The 21,973-nt window shown below is 41.5% G+C and overlaps 1 protein-coding gene across 1 annotated transcript in view; it reads right to left on the reverse strand.

Moving 5' to 3' along the window:
• The window catches only part of SYTL5 (synaptotagmin like 5), a 112,942-nt gene that overhangs the window by 39,964 nt on the left and 51,005 nt on the right, over positions 1-21,973 (reverse strand). The window contains exons 3-5 of the mRNA XM_068962907.1: positions 19,662-19,777; positions 17,728-17,836; positions 14,141-14,275 (exon numbers count right to left, since the gene is read on the reverse strand). Of these exons, the coding sequence (XP_068819008.1) occupies positions 14,141-14,275; positions 17,728-17,836; positions 19,662-19,777 (360 nt within the window). The remainder of the gene's footprint in view (positions 1-14,140; positions 14,276-17,727; positions 17,837-19,661; positions 19,778-21,973) is intronic.

A 21,973-nucleotide genomic window follows, 5' to 3' on the forward strand; every position in this document is an offset into this window, starting at 1 on the left:
AAAGGGTCTGTGACTGTGTTTTTTATGTCTGATGACAAGAAAATAAAATTTGGGGATTAAATAGATTGATACAGTTTGAAATTCTTTGGTGATTTCCCTGAGCCCTCCAATCTCAGGTGCTACATTTCTCTATTTGGTAACAGTTAACAATGTTTATTACTTTACTAGCGTGTGAGAGGAGTACAATTGTGTGGTAGTTTGAACATTCTTTGGCATTGCCTTTCTTTGGGATTGGAATGAAAACTGACTTTTTCCAGTCCTGTGGCCACTGATGAGTTTTCCAAATTTGCTGGCATATTGAGTGCAGCACGTGGAAGGAAAGTTATGACCAACCTAGATAACATATTGAAAAGCAGAGACATTACTTTGCCAACAAAGGTCCATCTAGTCAAGGCTATGGTTTTTCCAGTGGTCACGTATGGATGTGAGAGTTGGACTGTGAAGAAAACTGAGCACCAAAGAATTGATGGTTTTGAACTGTGGTGTTGGAGAAGACTCTTGAGAGTCCCTTGGACTGCAAGGAGATCCAACCAGTCCATTCTGAAGGAAATCAATCCTGGGTGTTCTTTGGAAGGAATGATGCTAAAGTGCAAACTCCAATACTTTGGACACCTCATGAGAAGAGTTGACTCCTTGGAAAAGACTCTGACGCTGGGAGGGATTGGGGGCAGGAGGAGAAGGGGACGACAGAGGATGAGATGGCTGGATGGCATCACTGACTCGATGGACGTGACTTTGAGTGAACTCTAGGAGATGGTGATGGACAGGGAGGGCTGGCATGCTGCGATTCATGGGGTTGCAAAGAGTGGGACACAACTGAGCAACTGAACTGAACTAAACAATGTTTATACCTTTCCCAAGTGATGCTGTTCTTTCTCACAAGTTCAACGGAGAAAGGGCTTAGAGACTTACCCAGGGATGCTCTACACTGCCCAGAGGTTCTCTACTCTTACAGTAATACTACCAAAAAAAAGTCTCTCACTACTGTTTTAGGTTTAAAAAAAAAGTGAAAGTCACTCAGCCATGTTCAACTCAAAAAAGTGAAAGTGTTAGTTACCCAGTCGTATCTGACCCTTTGTGACCCCATGGTCTGTAGCCCACCAGGCTCTCTGTCCATGGAATTCTCCAGGCAAGAATACTGGAGTGGGTTACCATTTCCTCCTCCAGGGGATCTTCCCGATCCAGGGATTGAACCCATATCTCCTGCATTGACAAGTGGATTCTTTACCATCCGAGCCCCCATACTGTTTTAGGTAAAGTCTCAAAAGAGAAAGGGTTGGACTGAATCTTGCAGAAATGAACCAAAAGATTATGATCCAAGGGAATTTGTGTGGGTATTTCTGCTTATGTCTGTGATGAAGGTCCTCCCAGACCCAGGTGGTCTTGGAAAAGTCTCCACCGTGGATTAGCCTTCCTAGAACCCAAAGTCCCATTTATGTGGAAGCTCTGGGAGAAGTTGATTACATGTGGTGATGGCATTCAAGAGGCTATCCTGTAATAAGCGGGGGAAAAAAAGTCTTGTGCCTCATAAGCCAGCCATTTGAAATTACTGTTGCCAGAAGCATTATCTTAAAAATGACATACCCTTTCACATTTATCCCTGACATTTACTGTGAGCTTAATAATATTTTCCTCTCAGTTGAATGCTTCATTTGATTAAACTAAAAAAAAAATTTAGTCTAATGAGGCAGAATATCATAAATACTTGTGTGCCAACTCTTTCAGATGTTATGCAAAATCTGACATAAAATATGTGAATCTTTGCCACTCAAATAGGAAGAGGATAAAAGCCTCCTCAAGTCAAAAATAGAGAAATTTAAAGTTCAATTAAGAAAGAGCTATTTTGGATCCATATATCATGTTGAAGTGAAGTGAAGTGAAGTCACTCAGTCGTGTCCGACTCATTGCGACCCCATGTACTGTAGCCTACCAGGCTCCTCCGTCCATGGGATTTTCCAGGCAAGAGTACTGGAGTGGGTTGCCATTTCCTTCTCCAGGGGATCTTCCCGACCCAGGGATCAAACCCAGGTCTCCCACATTGTAGGCAGACGCGTTACTATTTGAGCCACCAGAGAAGCTATATATCATGTTAGTGATATTTAAATTAGAAATATTAGAAATCAGTTCTAATAAACCTTGAAGCTAAAATCTGCTTAGGGGAAAACTGACAAGAAAGGGATACATTCCTTTCGACCTAAAAGGCCCAAAGTATGGGGAATGTGACACTGTCTGGGGAGCTTGGAAATCCTGAGTTACTTGAAATACACATTTCCTAGGGCAGGAAAGAGCTTCCCTTATTTTAGCTTACTTTTTAAAAGCCTTCTGTTTTGTTATCTCTAATTTCATGCTGGCCTCAAACCTTGATAATGGCTTCCTAGATATATCAATTTCTAGGTAAAGAATTCAAGAAGGGACAGAAACTCTAATTTAATGAGTTTGCTTTCTGGTTTACAGTGTGGTCTCCCAGGAGTTGAAGGCTGCAAAGAATTTCCCAGGATTCAACCTTCCCAGAGCAGACTGACAAGGTTGAGCCTGTGCCTGCCTGTGAAAATGAGTGTGTTCATAAAAGATCAGCCAAAGACAGCATTAACCTGAAAGATACCATGCTCACTGGGACAATGAGGCTAGGGCATAACATAACACTAAGATGATATGATATTCATTCTGCAGTTTACATGCCTTCCTAACTCCTTTTAGTTATTTGAGATCTGAAATAAACACCTGAGAGACAGGCAAGAGAGGTTGAATTAGAAAGTGAAGCGAGCCTGTTAAATGAGAAAGAGGTGCTAAAAATGAGAAACAAAAGGGAAAAAAGCTCAACCTTCCCATTTTTGGAGATCCCCAACTGCAACTTCTTTGTCCCCACTGTCTTATGGGAGATGGGTGGCCCTCACCCTTGGCTGCACATCAGAAACACCGTGGGAGCTTTTAAACAACCCCGTGCTCAGGCTGCACCCAAAACTAACCATATCAGACCCTCTGGGCATGAGATCTAGGCATCAAGATCCTTTCCCACCACTCACCACTCCCCCATCACCAGTGACTGCAATATGTAGCCAAAGCTGAGAAACACTGGTCTCAGCTGTGGATGAGTTTGTTTCTATAGGGCCAAACCACACAACAAGTGGGATCTTCCCTGAACAGGGATCGAGCCTGTGCCCTGCACTGGGAGCGTGGAGTCTTAACCACTGGATGCCAGCAAAACTCAGGCATATCTCCAACTGTACTATTCCTCCTGCTCATACCAAGATTATTCAGCACACTGCTCGCATCAAGAGACCTGAGCTATCCTCATGGCTTAGAGTGTGATGAATGGAAGGATGCTTTCTGTGTCTGTGAGTAAATGTGTGGCACCAGAAAAGTCAGCAAACTACGGCCCCTGGATGGAACTGGGGTCAACACCTGTTTTTGTATAACTTGTGAGCTAAGAGTGATTTTACATTTTCAAGTGGTTAAAAAAAATTTAAAAGAAGAATATTTTATTTACATGTAAGAATTACGTGAAAGTCGCATTTCAGTGCCATAAATAAAGTTTTATTAATATGCAGGCATTCACATTCACTTTATACATTGTATACAGCTGCTTTTACAAAACCGCCAACTAAAAATTGGCACTTGCCATTTGCCTCTATAAGAATGAAATCATTTAGCCACTGCGGTCACTGACCTTCAAATACCTTAAAAGGAGTCCAGGAATGAGGCACTCTGTGCCTCGTATCTATAAAATTACTAAAATCATTAATAGTGACATCTGTTCCTTTTGACTGGCCACAATCTTCTGCCAAAATCGTTGTTTGACTGCATGTACCCTCTTCACTAAAATCAAATATAATACTGACTGACCTTCCCCCTTGCCTCTTTGGAGCAGTTTCTCAGAGCTATCTGAGAGGCTGTCTCCAGGGCTGTAGTCCTCATTCTGCCCCAAATAAACCTTAACTCACAGCTCTCAGGTTGTGGGTTTTTTTTTTTTTTCAGTTGACACTCTAACAGCAGAGTGAGTAGTTGAGACAGACGCCATCTGGCCCCCAAACCCAAAAGTATTAACAATCTGTTGTTGTTTGGACGCTCAGTTGTGTCCAACTCTTTTTGACCCCAGGGACTGTAGCCCACCAGGCTCCACTGTCCATGGAATTCGCCAGGCAAGAATACTGGAGTGGGTTTCCATTTTCTTCTCCAGGGGATCTTCCTGACCCAGGGATTAAAGTTGTGTCTCCTGCACTGGCAGGCAGATTCTTTACCACTGAGCCACTGGGGGACAATCTGTACCTTTACATAAATGTTTGTTGACCCCTGTGTGTGTGCCTGAGAATACAGGCTCATGAACACACAGGTATGTGTGCCTCCACTGAAAAACCAAACTCTTGAGACTTCCATGGTGGTTCAGTGGTTGGGACTCTAAGCTTTCACTGCACAGAGTGAGGGTTCAGTACCTGGTTGAGGAACAAAGATCCTGCATGCCATGAATGGTGGCCAAAAATTAACAAAAATTAATTAAATAAGTAAATAAATGAATACCAAACTCTTTGGAGAGGTCAATACATCCCAAAGCAATGAACAATACATGTGTGTTTGTGTGTGTGTCAATTGCTCAGTCATGTCCTACTCTTTGCAACCCTATGCACTGTAGCTCACCAGGCTCCTCTGTCCATGGAATTTTCCAGGCAAGAATACTGGAATGAGTAGCCATTTGATTTTCCAGGGGATCTTACCAACCCATGGACTGAACTCAGGTCTCTCACATGGCAGGTAGACTCTTTACTGTACTTAATGCACAAATAAAACATCTTAAGAGCTCTTGACCACTGAATTAGGGAAGCAGAGAAATACAGAAGAACTGGAAATTCATTAAGCAGTTTCTCTTGCTGCAGTTTCCTCTGAAACTACTGATTTTATGTGTCTGAATAACATATATTTTCCTTCTTTTTCCTTTTTGGAGAAAGGACAAATATAAGACAATATGGGAGGTGTTCAGTGAAATTTTGTTCAATGAATTAGTGTTAAGAATATAAAGAGCCTTGATCATTCAATTTACTAAAACAAAAGCTGATTTGTTTGATGGTCTTAAAATGTTTAGGGCTTCCTCAAAATATCTCGTTTCTTTAAAAAGACTCTCTAAAATGGAAGAGACAGTCATCATGTAGGAGGGACTCTGGGTATGAGGAAAAAGAAATTAAGGACAAGTAGAAATCTCAGTCTGATAATATTTTGTCATTCACAATCACAACAAAACCTGTTCCCATGTCTTGTTTTTAAAGAATAGCTGGAAGCCAGTTGGACGAGAGGCCAGCAGCCTTGACAAATATTGGGTGTACTAGAAGTTATAAGTGAGAAAGTCAATTGCCCTCACCTCAGAATTCAGCTTTCAGCAACTAAATGGAACAAGCACTTACTCTGTACTTAGTATTGGGTTGGCCAAAAAGTTTGCTTGGCTCGTGTTTTTCCAAAGAAACTTAAAAACCTGAATGAACTTTTTGGCCAACCCAATAGTTTGAATTTCCTAAACTCTTTTCCTACCTGGGATGCTATATTGCTTATAAAAAAAAAGCTATCAAGGTATCAAAAGCCATCCACATCCTGCTCAGTGAAACTCTCCATCTCATCTTTTGTAAACCACATTTCAATTTTATACTCTAAAAACTCTGAACTGGGACTTCCCTGGTCCAGTGGGTAAGAATTCGCCTCCCAATTCAGGGGACACAGGTTCGATGCCTGATCCAGGAAAATGCCACATGTCACAGGGTAACCGGGTCTGTGTGTCATGATTACTGAAGCCCCAGCACCCTAGAGTCTATGCTCCACAAGAGAAACTACCACAATGAGAAGGCCCTGCATCACAACTAGAGAGCAGTCCTCACTCACTGTAACTACAGAAAACCTGCGTGCAGCAACAAAGACTCAGCAAAGTCAAAAATAAACAAAGGAATAAAAATAAAAAGATGGTAACTAGAAAAAGAAACATTAAAATATATTTTTAAAAAATCCCTGAACTGTTTGTTTTCTAGCACATGCAAAATTGCTTTATGTATCTTTTCCTTTGAACTTTCTGGTTCCTCCATCTAGGACATTCTTCTCACCTCTCTTTGTGTGGCCACATCCTCCTCACTCCTTCAAATTGCTTAGGCATCATTCCCATGAAGCTCCTCTGATTCTTCTGGATGGTTAAATGCCTGTCTCTGGTTTCTCCATAGCACACAGATTATCTTTTTATCATGATACCATGTTGTTGTTCAGCCGCTCAGTCATGTCTGACTCTCTGTGACCCCATGGACTGTAGCATGCCTGGTTTCCCTGTCCTTCACCATCTATAGGAGCTTGCTCAAACACATGTCCATTGAGTCAGTGATGCCATCCAACCATCTCACCCTCTGTCGTGCCCTCCTTCCCCTGCCTAGAATCTTTCCCAGCATCAGGGTCTTTTCAAATTAGTCAGTTCTTCACACCAGGTGGCCAGAGTATTGGAGTTTCAACTTCAACATCAGTCCTTCCAATGAATATTCAGGACTGATCTCCTTTAGGACAGACTGGTTGGATCTCCTTGTAGTCCAAGGGACTCTTAAGAGTCTTCTCCAACAACACAGTTCAAAAGCATCAATTCTTCAGTGCTCAGCCTTCTTTATAGTCCAACTCTCACATCCATACATAACTACTGGAAAAACCACACCTTTCACTATATGGAATTTGGGGGCAAAGTAATGTCTCTGCTTTTTAATATGCTGTCTAGGTTGGTCATAGCTTTTCTTCCAAGGAGCAAGCGTCTTTTAATTTCATGGCTGCGGTCACCATCTGCAGTGATTTTGGAGCCCAAGAAACTAAAGTCTGTCACTGTTTCCATTGCTTCCCCATCTATTTGCCATGAACTGATGGGACCAGATACCATGACATTCGTTTTTTGAATGTTGAGCTTTAAGCCAACTTTTTCACTCTCCTCTTTCAATTTCATCAAGAAGCTCTTTAGTTCCTCTTCGCTTTCTGCCATAAGGGTGGTGTCATCTGCATATCTGAGGTTATTGGTATTTCTCCAAGTTATCTTGATTTCAGCTTGTGCTTCATCCAGTCTGGCATTTCACATGATGTACTCTGCATATAACTTAAATAAGCAGGGTGACAATATGCAGCCTTGACGTACTCCTTTTCCTATTTGGAACCAGTCTGTTGTTACATGTCCGGGTGTAACTGTTGCCTCTTGACCTGCATATAGGTTTCTCAGGAGGCAGGTAAGGTGATCTGGTATTCCCTTTTCTTGAGGAATTTTCTACAGTCTGTTGTGATCCACACAGTCAAAGGCTTTAGCATAGTCAATGAAGCAGAAGAGGATGTTTTTCTGGAATTCTCTTGCTTTTTCTTTGATCCACTGGATGTTGGCAATTTGATTTCTGGTTCCTCTGCCTTTTCTACATCCAGCTTTAACATCTGGAAGTTCTCAGTTCACAAAATGTTGAAGGCTCACTTGGAGAAGTTTGAGCATTACTTTGCTAGCATGTGAAATGAGTACAATTGAGCGGTAGTTTGAACATTCTTTGGCATTGCCTTTCTTTGGGATTGCTGAGTTTTCCAAATTTGCTGGCATATTGAGTGCAGCACTTTAACAGCATCATCTTTTAAGATTTGAAACAGCTCAACTGGAATTCCATCACCTCCACTAGCTTTGTGTGTAGTGATACCATATTGTCTTGAAATCATTTCGTCATCCCAACCTTCCCTGACAAATTGGAAGTTCACCAAGGGATAGTAAAGCAGCACTGTCTAAGAACTTCCACATTTACCCCTTGGCATGCAGGGGGCTTCCCTGGTGGTTCAGTCAGTAAAGTATCCACCTGCAATGCAGGAGATCCGGGTTTGATCCCTGGGTCAGAAAGATCCCCTGGAGAAGGAAAAGGCAACCCATTCCAGTATTCTTTCCTGGAAAATCCCATGGACAGATGAGCCTGGAACGCTACAGTACATGGGGTCACAAGAGTCAGACTCAACTTAGCAACTACATGAACACATACAGTACTAGGCCAATAACATTGGCAGAGCTATATGTTGAATTTATTTGTGTAAATAAAATGCATAGGTGAGCGAATCATTTAGCTCTACTCCTCAGTGATCTAACAGAAGAAGAAAGGTCATTACTCTGTCTTAGCTACCGAGCATGTAACGTGTCACCTAATACACCTTAGGTAAGAGTGAAGTAAGTCAGAAAGAGAAACACATTAATGCATGTATGTGGAATCTAGAAAAAAGCTATAGATGATCCTAGTTCCAGGGCAGAAATAGAGACAGAGATGTGGACATGGGAAGTGGGGAAAGGAGGGTGGGACAAATTGGGAGATTAGGATTGACACATATACACAACCGTGTGTAAAACAGAGAGCTAGTAGGAAGCTCTTGTGTAGCCCAGGGAGCTCAGCTCGGTGCTCTATGATGATGGAGAGGGGTCGGATGGAGGAGGGAGGGAGGTCCAAGAGGGAGGGAATCTATGTATACAAATAGCTGATTCACTCTGTTGTACAGCAGAAACTAAACACAACATTGTAAAGCAATTCTACTCCAATTTAACAGAAAGAACGCAGAACTCAGGGGTAGTTCAAACTAAGTATGGTGTCAAGGGTCTGGCTGAACTCCCGATCTCCATACTGCCTCACATTATTGACGTTTATAATGAGGAAAGTCACATGTATACAAAGAAAACACAAATCAGGGGCTCCGGCGGTGTGAGACACTGCACCTTTGGAGGAGGTCTGAGAGCAGCTATGGGGGCATGCTGCAGCAGAGGGCAGTATCCCACCCATTCCCACTCAGCATTCACCCTTAAGCACAGAACTGTTGACTATCAACACACACAAATCTACCAGAGAGGATTTCTTTTCAATCCCAAGAACCTGGAGTTCCTGTGCACAGAACAAGTCAGAATAAGTAAGAGATCTTCCCAACTCAGGGATCGAATCCGGGTCTCCCACAGTGCAGGCAGATTCTTTACCATCTGAGCCACCAGGGAAGCCCACTCTAGACCTCATGTAACTCTAATGGATACAGCCACAGTTCAAGTAAATCACATACTCTCATAACTCCAATATTTCTCACCTCTTCTGTCACCTGTCCATCACTTCATGGAAGGAAGAGTCATTTTTCTCAGGACACCAGGGTTTTGCAAATTGCTTTAGGCTTAGTATTTGTGAAGCTTGTGGCTTTAATTGCTCACCCTTTGCTGCCACTAAGAAGGGCTGAGCTTACTCAAAGCAGGTTAAAATAGGAAGAAAGGAATTAGCACCAGACAAATTAAGCAGAGGCACAGGAAAGAGGTGAAAGTAATTTTCCTTTGGAGAACAGTCCTTATAACCATTATTCTTTTGCGTCACAAAACTCTCACAGCTAGTATTACAGAATGAACTGGATGTACTTTTAGAGATGTACTATAAATCTGAACAATTTTTAAAGTCTGGTAAGGAAAGGAGTTTGCTCAGAGCATTAGAAACTAGCTATACAGCATTTTATCTACTGCACAAAACAAACCAGTATTAACTTTGTGGAAGTGGTCCTGACTCAGAGCTAAAACACTCCCAGCTTGCTAATATTTCAAATAGTAGTAAGAGGATGCTGCCTAATTGCCATCTTAATCTCAAAGATGTTAATGAAAATGACATTGGGGACAGGAAGATGATTTTACTTCTGATGAAAAAAGGATGTGTCACATAATGACAGAGTGGGGTTCATCAACTTATTTTGCCCAAAATAATAGATATGAAGAAAGAATGACTTTTTTAGTCATTAAGATACCAAACAGGTCTTATTTACCAGAAGGAAAGAGAGAGAGAGAGACAGAGGGAGAGGGTGAGCCAGAGGGAGGGAGCTCGGCGATGGGATGAGAATGAGGATCAGCTAAGAAGGTAAGGGCTGCAGTGAATGGTGTGGTTTCTGCTTTTGGATCAGAGCCAACCAAATCAGCTTTGGAAGCTTCACAGAGACTGTGACAGTCAGTCCCCGGCCTCCCAGAGAGCGATTAAGAACAACTGGATAAAACTAGAATGCCCTTGGGCAGGGGGTGGGGTTGGGGGACAGGAGAAACTGGTTGGTTGTCAGAGGTACAGCTTCCTGTGGTTCAATACTTGCGGTATCCTCCAATGTCATGATAGAAATGCTGCTGAGAAACACAGCAGCATCCTTTATCCATCTTGTTACTGAACAAAATCAATTTTTCAGTTCTAAGTTCCACTCTTCCTGTATTTTAGGGGACAGTATTGATGTTCCCTCCAGATTCCCTCAGACCCCTTGCAGCAGGCTCCACTCACCCATCCCAAGCTTCTGGGTACTTTTCTGCTAATGGATTGCACTTAGGATGTTCAGAGCTTTGCCTTTAGCACTGGAGGCCAAGCATGCCTTGAAGTATGCCTCCCCTGACCCTCAGTTAAATCTGAATTTCAGATAAACAATCAACAATTTTTTAGTATAAAAATATACTACTATTTATATAGTACATACAAATAAGATTTCATGAAACATTTTTTTTTTTTTAGTTTTTTACCTGAAAATAAATTTAACTGGACATCCTGTATCATCATTTGCTAAATCTGGAAATCCAATCTAAGGGAACCTATAAACAATGACTTATTGGGACAGAAGTGCAATGGTCCAGCTCCTCAAAATGTAAAAACCTAGAGATACCAATATTTTATGCCCCAGAATCTCTTGCAGGATTAAGCTGAGTTCTCAAACTCTTACCTCACCAGAGACAGCAAATTGCTCATCTTCTTCGCTTTTTAAAAAAATTGAGGAGTACTTGTTTTACAATATTTTGTTGGTTTTTCTGCTTACAGCAAATTGAATCAGCTGTATGTAGACATATATCCCCTCCCTCTTGAACCTCCCTCTGACCCCCCTCCATCCCACCCATCTAGGTCACTTACTCCCTTACTGGTAGCTCCCAGAATCATTTCAATTAACAAATTACTCACTTAGGAATCCTTGCCTGAGGATTCATTTCTAGGAGAGTAGGATTTTTTTTTTAACTTTTTATTTTGTATTAGGGTATAGCCAATTAGCAGACAATGTTGTGACAGTTTCAGAACAGGAAAGGGACTCAGCCATATATATATATATATATATGTAGCCATTCTCCCCTAAACGCCCCTCCCCTCCCATCCAGGCTGCCACATAACATTGAGCAGAGCTCCCTGCGCTATATAGTAGGACCTTTTTGGTTATCCATTTAAGTATAGCAGTGTGTACATGTTCATCCCAAACTCCCTAACTATCCCCTTCCCCCATTCATCTCCCTAGCAACCATAAGTTCCTTCTCTAAGTCTGTGAGTCTATTTGATTTTGTTGTTGTTGTTGTTTTCAGTATTAGCTAAGACTTTTTTTTTAAGGATTTAAGATAGATATCTCACAAATCACACCACATTGACAACTCATCACAGCGTGAAAGGAATTAGGAATCACTGCCTTGAAGAGCATTCTGTTTGTTGATTACAGTTCACATTTATATGCCTTTAAAAAAACAAAACTCAGCTGTCTCATGTGTCAAGTCCTGAGAAATCAGTGAAGAGCCATTTGCCATGTTCCTCTGAGAGGCTGCTGCGCCTTGCCTAAGCCATTCATACATTTCCCTGCTTTGAAACTCCTGAAAAGAAATAAAGTCTAACCAGGCATCTGAAAAACAATCATTTCCACTCTGATATGAGTTTTTTAAAAACGATGCTCAAGCCCAGCTGCTCCAGGAAAAGAGCAATGAACTGTGAAGAAATATGTGTGGAAGAGGAGAAGGGGGAATTAACTGCTAAGCTAGGCCAGCTAATAGATAGCAGAGGCCAGAATCTTGCAAATTCTCTTTTGGGGAATCTGCTGCTACAGGGGAGGCTGCAGTTCTGCTTGAAGATCCTAATGAGAAAAGAAGGTCTGCAAGCTTGACTACTTGGCTTTGCAGAATTCCTCCAGCTCCAAGAAAATAAAAAAGAAGTTAACACCTTTTAGGGGTGGGAGTGAAGAAAAGATAGGCCAACTCCTGCTCCTACTTCCTAAGGAATAATTTGGGGATAATGTAACTCATCTCACAGTGGCAGTCCGTTAATGAATGAGTCATCATTGCGATAAATACATGTTTCAGGAAAAGGACATTTTGCTCTACTGATCTCCCAAACATCTTGACTCTCCTTCTTATTGGGAGGACAACATCTTGACTCTCCTTCTTATTGGGAAGACATTGTTCTTGGCCTGGTTCAGTCGAAGCACCCTGACTATTATTAATATATTCTATCTTTAAACCAAGGCACCCTGACCATTATATTCTATCAATTGATCCTGGGTATTTACAATCTCAAAGATAAAGTCTATTTAGGGACAACCTTCCAATTTACAACGAGAGACCCCTGGGACAATACACCAGTCTTTGGTGAAACATGTCCATATGGCTTTATAGCTTTACATGTATGGTTCTTTTTATGCATGGATTTTTTTTTAATCCATAGTAAATACTACAGTACACCAGGATCCTCAGTTGGGTAAATCCTTGGATATGGAGCTACATAAGGATACAGAGGAACTGTGGATAGGAAAAGCTTACTGGCAAGTTATACTCGGATTTTTGACAGGCAAAGTGAGGGGGTGGGGTCAGAGCAACTAACTCCTATGTTATTTCAGGGTCAACTGTATCTACATGCAGAACTTGTTAAGACTCAAGGAATAAACCCAGGCAGGTAGATTCTGAAACAACCATGTAAGCACTGTGATATTGGAGAGTATGACCCTTACTCTTAAGTAACTGTAAAATGAAATAATTTAATTTTCTTCATTGAGCCAGAAGACTAAGTGTTTTGAATGGGGGACTCCATCTTTCCTCTTTATGTAGATATATTGTCCCTTTTAAATGCCAGCCTGAAATATGAGCCAAGATAGCTCATCCAGCGAGTCCCCACGAAGCTGAACAAAAATAGCATCTCTAAATAATTTTGATCCCTGTCTGAGAGTTAGGAACTCAGCAATCAAAACCAAAAATGAGATTTTCCTACATAAGGTTTTGTGGGACAAGATAGAGGGCCACCCCAAGAGAAGTCAAAGGAAATGATTTCAAGGACAAATGCAACCAGGGTTTAAAGTATTTTTTATCATAAAGGAAATATAGCTACATTCTTTGAGAATTTGGAACGGACTGAATACAATCATAATCTTTTGATAGTGGATGAGAAACGATTTAATGTTTTATTTTTTTCTTTGAAGTTTTACATAAAGTGACACAAGTTTGTAGGAATGCTATAGGGAAAAAATATCAGTATGGACAGTACCTGTGCTCTTAATGACCCATGAGGCTAGATCTTTTTTCTCATTGTTGCCTTTGATAATATACCAGTCATGAAAATCAGCCTTGACTTAGGTTCCAACAGGCTAGAGAACATTCGGCCTGATTGAAATGACAAGGCTCTTGGCTATTTTTTCTCTCTTTACTTTTCTTGACAAGGTGCTAGCTCTATGCATGGGAGATTTGAGGAGCTGGCCATCTGATAACAAGTTAGAGGTGGCAGACCTATAAAGAAGTGGAATTTGTGGAAATTCTCTGAGGCAATTCAAAGGAAATTATTATTAATTTTTTTTGAAGTTGCAAGGAATGTATTTGACACCAAGAGGTTTCTTTTTCCAAAGCTTAAACAGAAAAAAATCAAGAAATCAATGAAAACAATTTATTTTCCTGGATTTATCCATGTGAACTGCAGCCCTGAGTCCCCCAAAAACATCAAGTCTCAGCCATGCAAGTAACACAGATGATTTTGATAGCTATAATTCCAGAAATATAAGTGCTTACCATTTCAACTAAAAACTATCCTCTTGGGTTTTCACGTTATGTATTAGAAGATCTCTGAGAGGGAGTACATCACAGGTATCTAGAAGCGTCGTTTGGATAGGAATATACAAACATGGGCTTCCCTGGTGGCTCAGATGGTAAAGAATCCACCTGCAATGTGTGAGATCTGGGTTCGATCCCTGGGTTGGGAAGATCGCCTGGAGGAGGGCATGGCAACACACTCCAATATTCTTGCCTGGAGAATCCCCATGGACAGAGGAGCCTGGCGGGCTACAGTCCATGGGGTCACAAAGAGTCAGACACAACTGAAGTGACTGAGCACGAATGCACATACCAACCCTTTGGCCAATCTGTTATGTGTCTTACCTGTCAGAACCAGGGGCTGACTTTAAACTCCGAAAATTGTGGCTGTCTAAGTCCAAGCTGTAGCTCCGCCCACTTTCAGTTTTGGGAGTAATAATTTCTCCTCTGGTTGCTGATCTGAACTTGCTAAGAAGAAATCTGAAATTACATATATACATACATACATTTAAAAGGAAGATAATAAAACACTTAAGTATATCATTTTAAGAATACCATTTATTGTACTTCTAACAGTATATAATTCTTCAATGAAGCTGGCTTGATGCTGAGAAATTCTGGGGAGTCCCCATGGCTTGTGCAACAGAGTGTCAAAGGTACCAGCAGAGGCAGTGAGGGCATTCTCCCAAAGCCATACCAGCTGCCGGTAGGCTAGGACTCTGCCCTTCAAAGAAAAATACCATTGACTTTGGGGACTCACCACTGTCACCTGAGAATGGAGAAGCACTGCCCGGGCTGAACTTATTTACACAGTGCTGAGAAAAGGGGAGTTTGAACTCACCTTGCTCAGACAGAAGAGCTACGATGATCCTGTAGGATCAACTAATGTAGCAACTTACTAGACTGTAGCTCCATGAGAAGGACAACTCTTGTTCTTCTTGTTTCCTGTCAGGTCCCCTAAGGTTAGAGGGAGGCCTGGCATGAACTACAACCCAGCCAGTTCTTGAGGAATAAGTGACTGCATGCATGCTCCTGGGGTAATAAGTCTGAACAATGGAATGGCTCACACCACATGAAACTTGACTGCATTCCCATTTTCCCAAATTATTTGGAACTTAAGCAAAAAGAGCTTTTCAGAAACTAACATTCAGGTCATGATCCAAGCTACCAAAAGCCTCAGACATGGGTCTTTTCAAATGCACTCGCATAAAGACAAACCAAAGCTATTTTCCTTTCGTGTGGTATTGGTAGAGACCAATTCATTTACTTTACTGGCTATAGTTTTCTCATGGGGAAAAAGTATTCCAAAAGTACTGGGACGATCTTAATAGGATTTGCCAAATTGTCTGCCAAAGTGTCAGAAGCTTCAGTCTGCCTGGAAATTACATTTTTGGTAAGAATAGCACTTAATATCATGTCAAATGATGTTACTTTGAGAACCACTGTGTGCGTGTCCTTACCTCTGCACAGCTGCTTTCAGTGTCTCCTCCATGTGAACTCACTCTTCCTCCTCTTTTATTATCCTGGGCCCTCTCCCTCTTTCAAGCTCCTCATCAAGTCCCACTTAGAATTTGATTCCTTTCCCAATGGTCCCTGTGCCATCCCGACATTGATAATCTAATATTTAATTATTTATTCCCATATTATATCTTTTGTAGTCATACAGCTTCCCTGGTAGCTCAGTGGGGAAAATTTCACCTGCCATGCAGGAAACAGAGGTTCAATCCCTGGGTTGGGAAGATCCCCTGGAGAAGGAAATGGCAACCCAGTATTCCTGCCTGGAAAATCCCATGGATAGAAGAGCCTGGCGAGCTATAGTCCATGGGGTCGCTAAAGAATTAGACACGACTGAGCTATTAAACAACAACAACAAACTTCTTGCCATGTTTCAAAAAGGCTATCAGGCCGCTCATATTGCCATCTTAGATTTTCCTAAAATCCTTCTCTACGTTATTAACTTTTCAAGTGTGGACCTTTGAACCTTTTCTTTCCAACTAGGTGTTACATTCTTTGACGCCAGAATAATCAGATCGCAGTTTGGAGTTTCAGCAGAGCTCAGCCCAGCACTAGGACTCTTTTGACAATTCAGGATGTATATCATTCATGGTACTGGTTAGCTCCTTACTGTCTCCCAGCTCCAGGCTCACCATTCTGTAACCCACATAGTGATGCCTGGCCTGGGGTCCACATATTCTACCTCCTAGAGGCCTTTGTGGGCTCCACACTGAATTCAATCAGATTACTGATTGTTTTTGATGGGCCAGGCACCATGCTGAATACTGCAGCACAAAAGTTAAAAAAAAAGCCAGTAGAAGAGCTTACAATTAAGAGGAGGGGAGAGAGGGGGTGTATCCGGCAAGATCGGTTCATTTACTTTACATTCTTGTGTAAGGAGGGGCTTGATGTCAGAGTGCAAAATCAAGAGTGATGCAGAGGCACAAGCCATTGTGGGAGCCCCAGGGAGAGACAAATAGATTTAGAATAGTAGGAAGGCTCAAGATATAGGACATATGGCCCCTCTAGCTATCTTTCCCATTCATTGCTGCTAATTAACGAAGTCATGGTTAGTCATGACGGTTTGAGTCAAATGACATTTAGGATTCATGCCTACTCATAGTAAAAGATTCTTTAAAAAAAGAAAAAAAAATACACTTTCTGTAGAGACAGATGAAGGCTCAGGGACTGGCAGCCTTTCACATTGGCTTTTGCTGAGAACAAAGCCATCCTACCCAGTGTGCGTGTGTGTGCTCAGTCATATCTGACTCTTTGCGACCCCATGGACTGTAGCCCGCCAGGCTCCTCTGGCCATGGGATTTTACAGGAAAGAATACTGGAGTAGGTTGCCATATTCCCTTCTCCAGGGGTTCTTCCCAGCCCAGGAATTGAACCCACGTCTACTGCATTGGCAGGTGGATTCTTTACTGCTGACTCATCAGGGAAGCCCCACACAACTCATAACAAACCATAAAGCCACTTGGTATAGATTAGGATTTTCACTACCTGGACCACAAAATTAGCCACCAGCTGACTCAGAAATAGACTATAGAGACTGCAACAGGCAGGGCTATGAAGCAATACTTTGCCCTTTGGGTCCTTTTTTAATTTTTGATGTGGACCATTATTACAGTCTGTATTGAATTTGTTACAATATTATTTCTGTTTTATGCTTTGGTTTTGTGGCCATGAGGCATGTGGGATCTTAGCTCTCTGACCAGGGATTGAAGTCACACCTCCTGCATTGGAAGGCAAAGTCTGAACCACTGGACCACCAGGGAAGTCCTGCCTTTCGGTCCTTATAACCTGCATTTTGGGGGCCAATTGACTCCCCTGATGGAACCTTCTCGTTGCCAGTTTCCCAGCGCCTCCCTATTGGCCTCTCATTCCTATTCTCAGTACTTGACACATAGATTTGCTTTCTGAATGAAGTTAGTGAGGTGGCCAAATGATTCCTTCCTTAAGGAGACCTGCATTTTAAACAGGGGAGACAGTGTTTTAAGCCCTATTAAGAAATCTTGGATTTGGCTGTTTCATACATCAGCACTCAGGTTGGGCGGGTTGGGGAGGGTGGAGGGGTTGGTGTCGACTACAACAAAGGTAGTCATTACCTCCTTACAGGCAACACTGGCCCCAGCATGAAGCCTTCTACTGAGAAATAAAGGGATTCACTTGGTATAAGATCAGATATGTCAAATGAAAGCAAAATCCTCACAGCTTCAGGTCAGAAGGGACCTTTATCTAAAACTGAAAGTAATTAAAACTGCATTTCCTGAGGCAAATGATAAGAGAATGTTACCTCAGTCCAGTCTCTGACCTTTTCTGGGTCACTTAAGTGACATTAGTCTTGAAAAACAGCGGGGGCCGGAGGGGGGTTGTCTATGTCACAGGTGACTGGGACAAGGATCAAAGATTCCCTTGAAGAGGCTGTGTCTTACCCCTTTCTCCTGGGTCCATCGTGGCTGGCCTTCTGCCCAGCAGAAGGCAAAGCATCTGACTTTTCTGTGTTTTGGCGGGTTTGTTCTTGGCTTTGTATTTCTCCATCTCCTCATTAAAAACAATCAGAAAAAAAAAACAATCAGAAGACAAATTTACACACAAAATGGCAAGAAATGGAAGCTATTTCCTAGTCTTCATTCACGTTTCTACATTAACACAGGACAGAGTAACTGGCAATGATGTTTCCATCTTATGTTTCCCAGTCACACATGTATTTTTCATGTCAAGTTAAATGAAGATGAAGATTGGGACTCATCTGTGGGAGTTTTGCTGAGATAAGCTTTGTAGAGATAATCGCAATGGAGGAATTAAACATCCTCCTCTACAAATATTTTTAGGGCAGAGGACCCAAGGTTCATGAGAACTCCAAATACCTAGAGGCTGAATTGTAGCATGGGATTCTAGAAACAATATCATTATTTTGGAGCACATAAGCTAGACTTCCTGGGAGGGTGAGTAGCTGTGCACATACCTTCTGATGGTCTATACTGCTGAGGTTTGAGTGGAGGAAGCAGCCAGAACTAACTGCTTCCTTGTAACTCGACTCTGCTCTCTCTGTGGCATTAATCCCAGGGTTACCCATCTGGGAGAGCCCTTCCTTGCTAGTGCGACACCAAGAAGGGGCCCTGGAAGCAGGTCCAAGCCTCCTGCCAGGCTTCAAAATCAGGGCATTTTTCTCCAGTATGTGAAAGGTGAGATACCCTAGGAATAGACCCACGACGTCTGCTCCAGCTTTACTGTAGCCCAGATGAGAAATATGATTCTAAACATACATTTCACTCAATATTTAAGCAATTAAATTGTGGTCTGAATGCACAGACTAGCATTCTCAAAGTGAGGTGTTACAGTAAATCCCTACATATGAACAAATTCTGTTCTGAGAGTGTGTTTGTAAGTCCAACAAAGTTAGCCTAAGTACCCAACTAATATAATTGGCTGTTATTTATGTGAGAAGTTTGTAATACTTCTATGTGTAATATTTTTATGTGTAATACAACACATAAAAAACAAATACAAAAAGAAGACACATTAGTACAGTGGTACAGTTCAACAGCTGGCATATAGGGGCTGGCATTGAGTGAACAGGCAAGAATTACTAAGTGGAGGAGGGACAGGAAGTGGGAGATGGCAGAGCTGAAGGGTGGTCAGCAATAGGAGATGAAGGGCAAGCTGCAATTTCATTCACATCTGATTTAACTGGACATGAAAATGCACATTCACATGTTTGAGAGTTCACAACTTGAAGGTTCATATGTAGGGAACTTACTGTATTTGCATTTGGTGGCAGTATAATTCTTCACTGAGTGAAACTGCCTTGTGCATTTCAGGCCATTTAGCATCCCTCAATGCCACTGATTCCCCCACAGTCATTGGGATAACCAGAGAGGGCCCCTACATTTCCAAACACTTCCCTAGCCTGATTAGGGGAGGGGGCACATTACAAAATATCAGCCCTTGGTTGAGAATCCCTGGATGAGAAAAAGTAACATTTAAATTAAATCTGAAATATATCCTTATTGAAAAACCAAAGATTTCTTCTACAATGTGAATCACGTAAGGCATCTGTTTTATGTTACTTTAACTGTTTAGTAAAATATTGGAAGTGCATTCAGGAAAAGAAGTCTGTGATGAAGAGCAATGCCTTCCCTGAAAACCTCAGTGTGTCACGTATGAGAAAAATGACCGTGGATTTCATTTTCTACCAACTTCATCTTCCCTTGTATGAACTGAAGATTTAGATTTGATGCCACCAAGTTTTGAAATGATCTAAGGGATTCAACAGAGGAAATTCAACTATGGTCTTTTGATACATAATACAGAGAAGTTATTTAGCCCACCAAAATGAAGATTAAAGCAGTTTTGCTTTAGTTACCTGGACTTCTTCTTAAGATGGACTGTCGGACAACATCAGTGCCCAGAACATTGACGTGCTTGAAACGCTTTGCCTTTTCTTCAAAAAACCACTCACCAGTTACAATCCTTAGCTGCCTACTCAAAAGAAAAGAGGAGAGCATTGGAATTCAACTGTTCAGCCAAATAATTAACTAAAAAACCCCTAATTGAGTAAAAGATAGCCAGTTACAGAGTCCATCTCACTCCTTGGAGTAATTTATGGTTAGTTGAATATGTACTATATGTATGTTATGTATGTATGTTACATACATATATATGTACTATATGTATGTTAGTTGAATACATACTATATAAAAGGTACTCGCTAATTGTTCTTCATACTTACTATATTTTTATCCACTCTGTAAACATGATTATCCCCATTTTATAGATGAGGAAACAGAGCAATAAAATGATGTGTCTTACACATAAAAGCCAGGATCCCACCCCAAGCAGTCTGACCTATAGCTCGACTTCTTTTTTGTTTGGTTTTTAAATTTTTTATTTTATTCAAGTAGAGTTGATTTACAGTTTTGTGCTAATTTCTGCTTTAAAGTGATTCAGTTATACATACAGACATTCTTTTTCCTATTCCTTTTCATTATGGTTTATCAGAGGATATTGAATAGTTTCCTGTGATATACAATAGGATCTTGTTGTTTATCCATCCCTTATATAATAGTTTGCATCTACCAACCCCAAATCCATCCCCCTCCCACTCCCTTGGCAACTACAGGTCTGTCATCTGTCTGTGAGTCTTCTTCTGTTTTGTAAATAATTTCATTTGTGTCATAGATTAGACTCCACATATAAGTGACATCACATGATATTTGCCTATCTCTGTCTGGGTTACTTAACTTAGTATTATAACTTCTAAGTCCATCCATGTTGCTACAGATGGCATTATTGCATTCTTTTTTATGCTATAGTTCAAGTTCTTAACCACAACATGTGCTAAGTCACTTCAGTCATGTCCAGCTCTTTGCGACCCTCCAGGCTCCTATGTCCATGGGATTATCCAGGCAAGCACACTGGAGTGGGTTGCCATGCTCTCCTCCAGGGGATCTTCCCAACCTTGGGATCAAATCTACATCTCTTATGTTTCCTGCATTGGAAGGCAGGTTCTTTACAGTTAGTGTCACCTGGGGAGTTCTAACCACTGCATTAGTGAATAAATAAGCTTCAATGGAAACAATGGGGAACAAATGAAAGCTTTGAATTACAAAGGGGCTGTGATCACACTCTGTTTTAGAATGATATCTTGATGTAATATAATGGCTGGATTAAAGAGAGAATGGGACAAAGAGACAGGTTGACCATGGCAATAGTCCAGGAGAGAGATAGCAAGACTCAAGCTAGGGCAATGACAAGACTAATGACAATGACAAGATGAATGACAAGAGGAAGAGCCAAATTAAAATGTAGGTGGTAGAAGGAGCTGTCTGGGTTTCACAATCAATAGAATGTTGAAGGTGGGAAAGAAAGATCTTGGAACAATCACAACCATGTGCAATGTTTATACAAACCTTTGTTATATAGGCCTATTGACCATTCTTAGAACATGGCCCATATGTTCATCTACTACTTGACCTAAGGCCTCTATGGAGGACTGTAATGGAAAATGAGGTTGAAAGGTAGTGAGTCACAAAATGGAAAACTCTGGAAGTCAAGCTAAGGAGTTGGAATACCATTTTGGAGGCAATGGGGAACACTGGCAGATAATCTAAATTTCAAGTTGAATTACAGAATCTCTGAAGTATCTCTGAAGTATTATATGGGGTAGAAACCAGAAGCAGGCAGGCCAATGAAGAAGTAAGTCAACAGATAGGACAGGAAATGATGAAGATGTATATCTGGGTATCATGGGGGTAAGGAGTGAAAAGAAAGATAAAAGATACTTAGGCCACTATGTAAGCAGATAGGTTACAGAGTCCCTGGCAAAAGATAACCAGGAATGGCTTTCTTGACATAGAATCAATTTTGGTCTGAGCCATTTTGTTATGTGAGCCTGGCTACAGTGGTCGCCCTTGAACAGGTCTCAGTAATTAATGATCTCAAGGGAGGGAATGAAAAAACTCAGGAGAAGCATTCAAGAAACAATGGTGGAGCCATGGGGAAGGTCCTAGTTCCTCAAGGGACATACTTAGCAATGTATCTTTGAGTTCTACAGGAACTAAGGCCCCGACAAAGGTGGAGGATAGGAAGATGATGTTGGTCCTTCTGACTCCAACTGAAGCTGGACTCTGTGGACCTTTGCCCCAATACTATGCTGAATTCTCCTCTGCTCAAGCC

The sequence above is a fragment of the Capricornis sumatraensis genome, chromosome X, assembly GCF_032405125.1.
Source record: "Capricornis sumatraensis isolate serow.1 chromosome X, serow.2, whole genome shotgun sequence".
Lineage (NCBI taxonomy): Eukaryota > Metazoa > Chordata > Mammalia > Artiodactyla > Bovidae > Capricornis > Capricornis sumatraensis.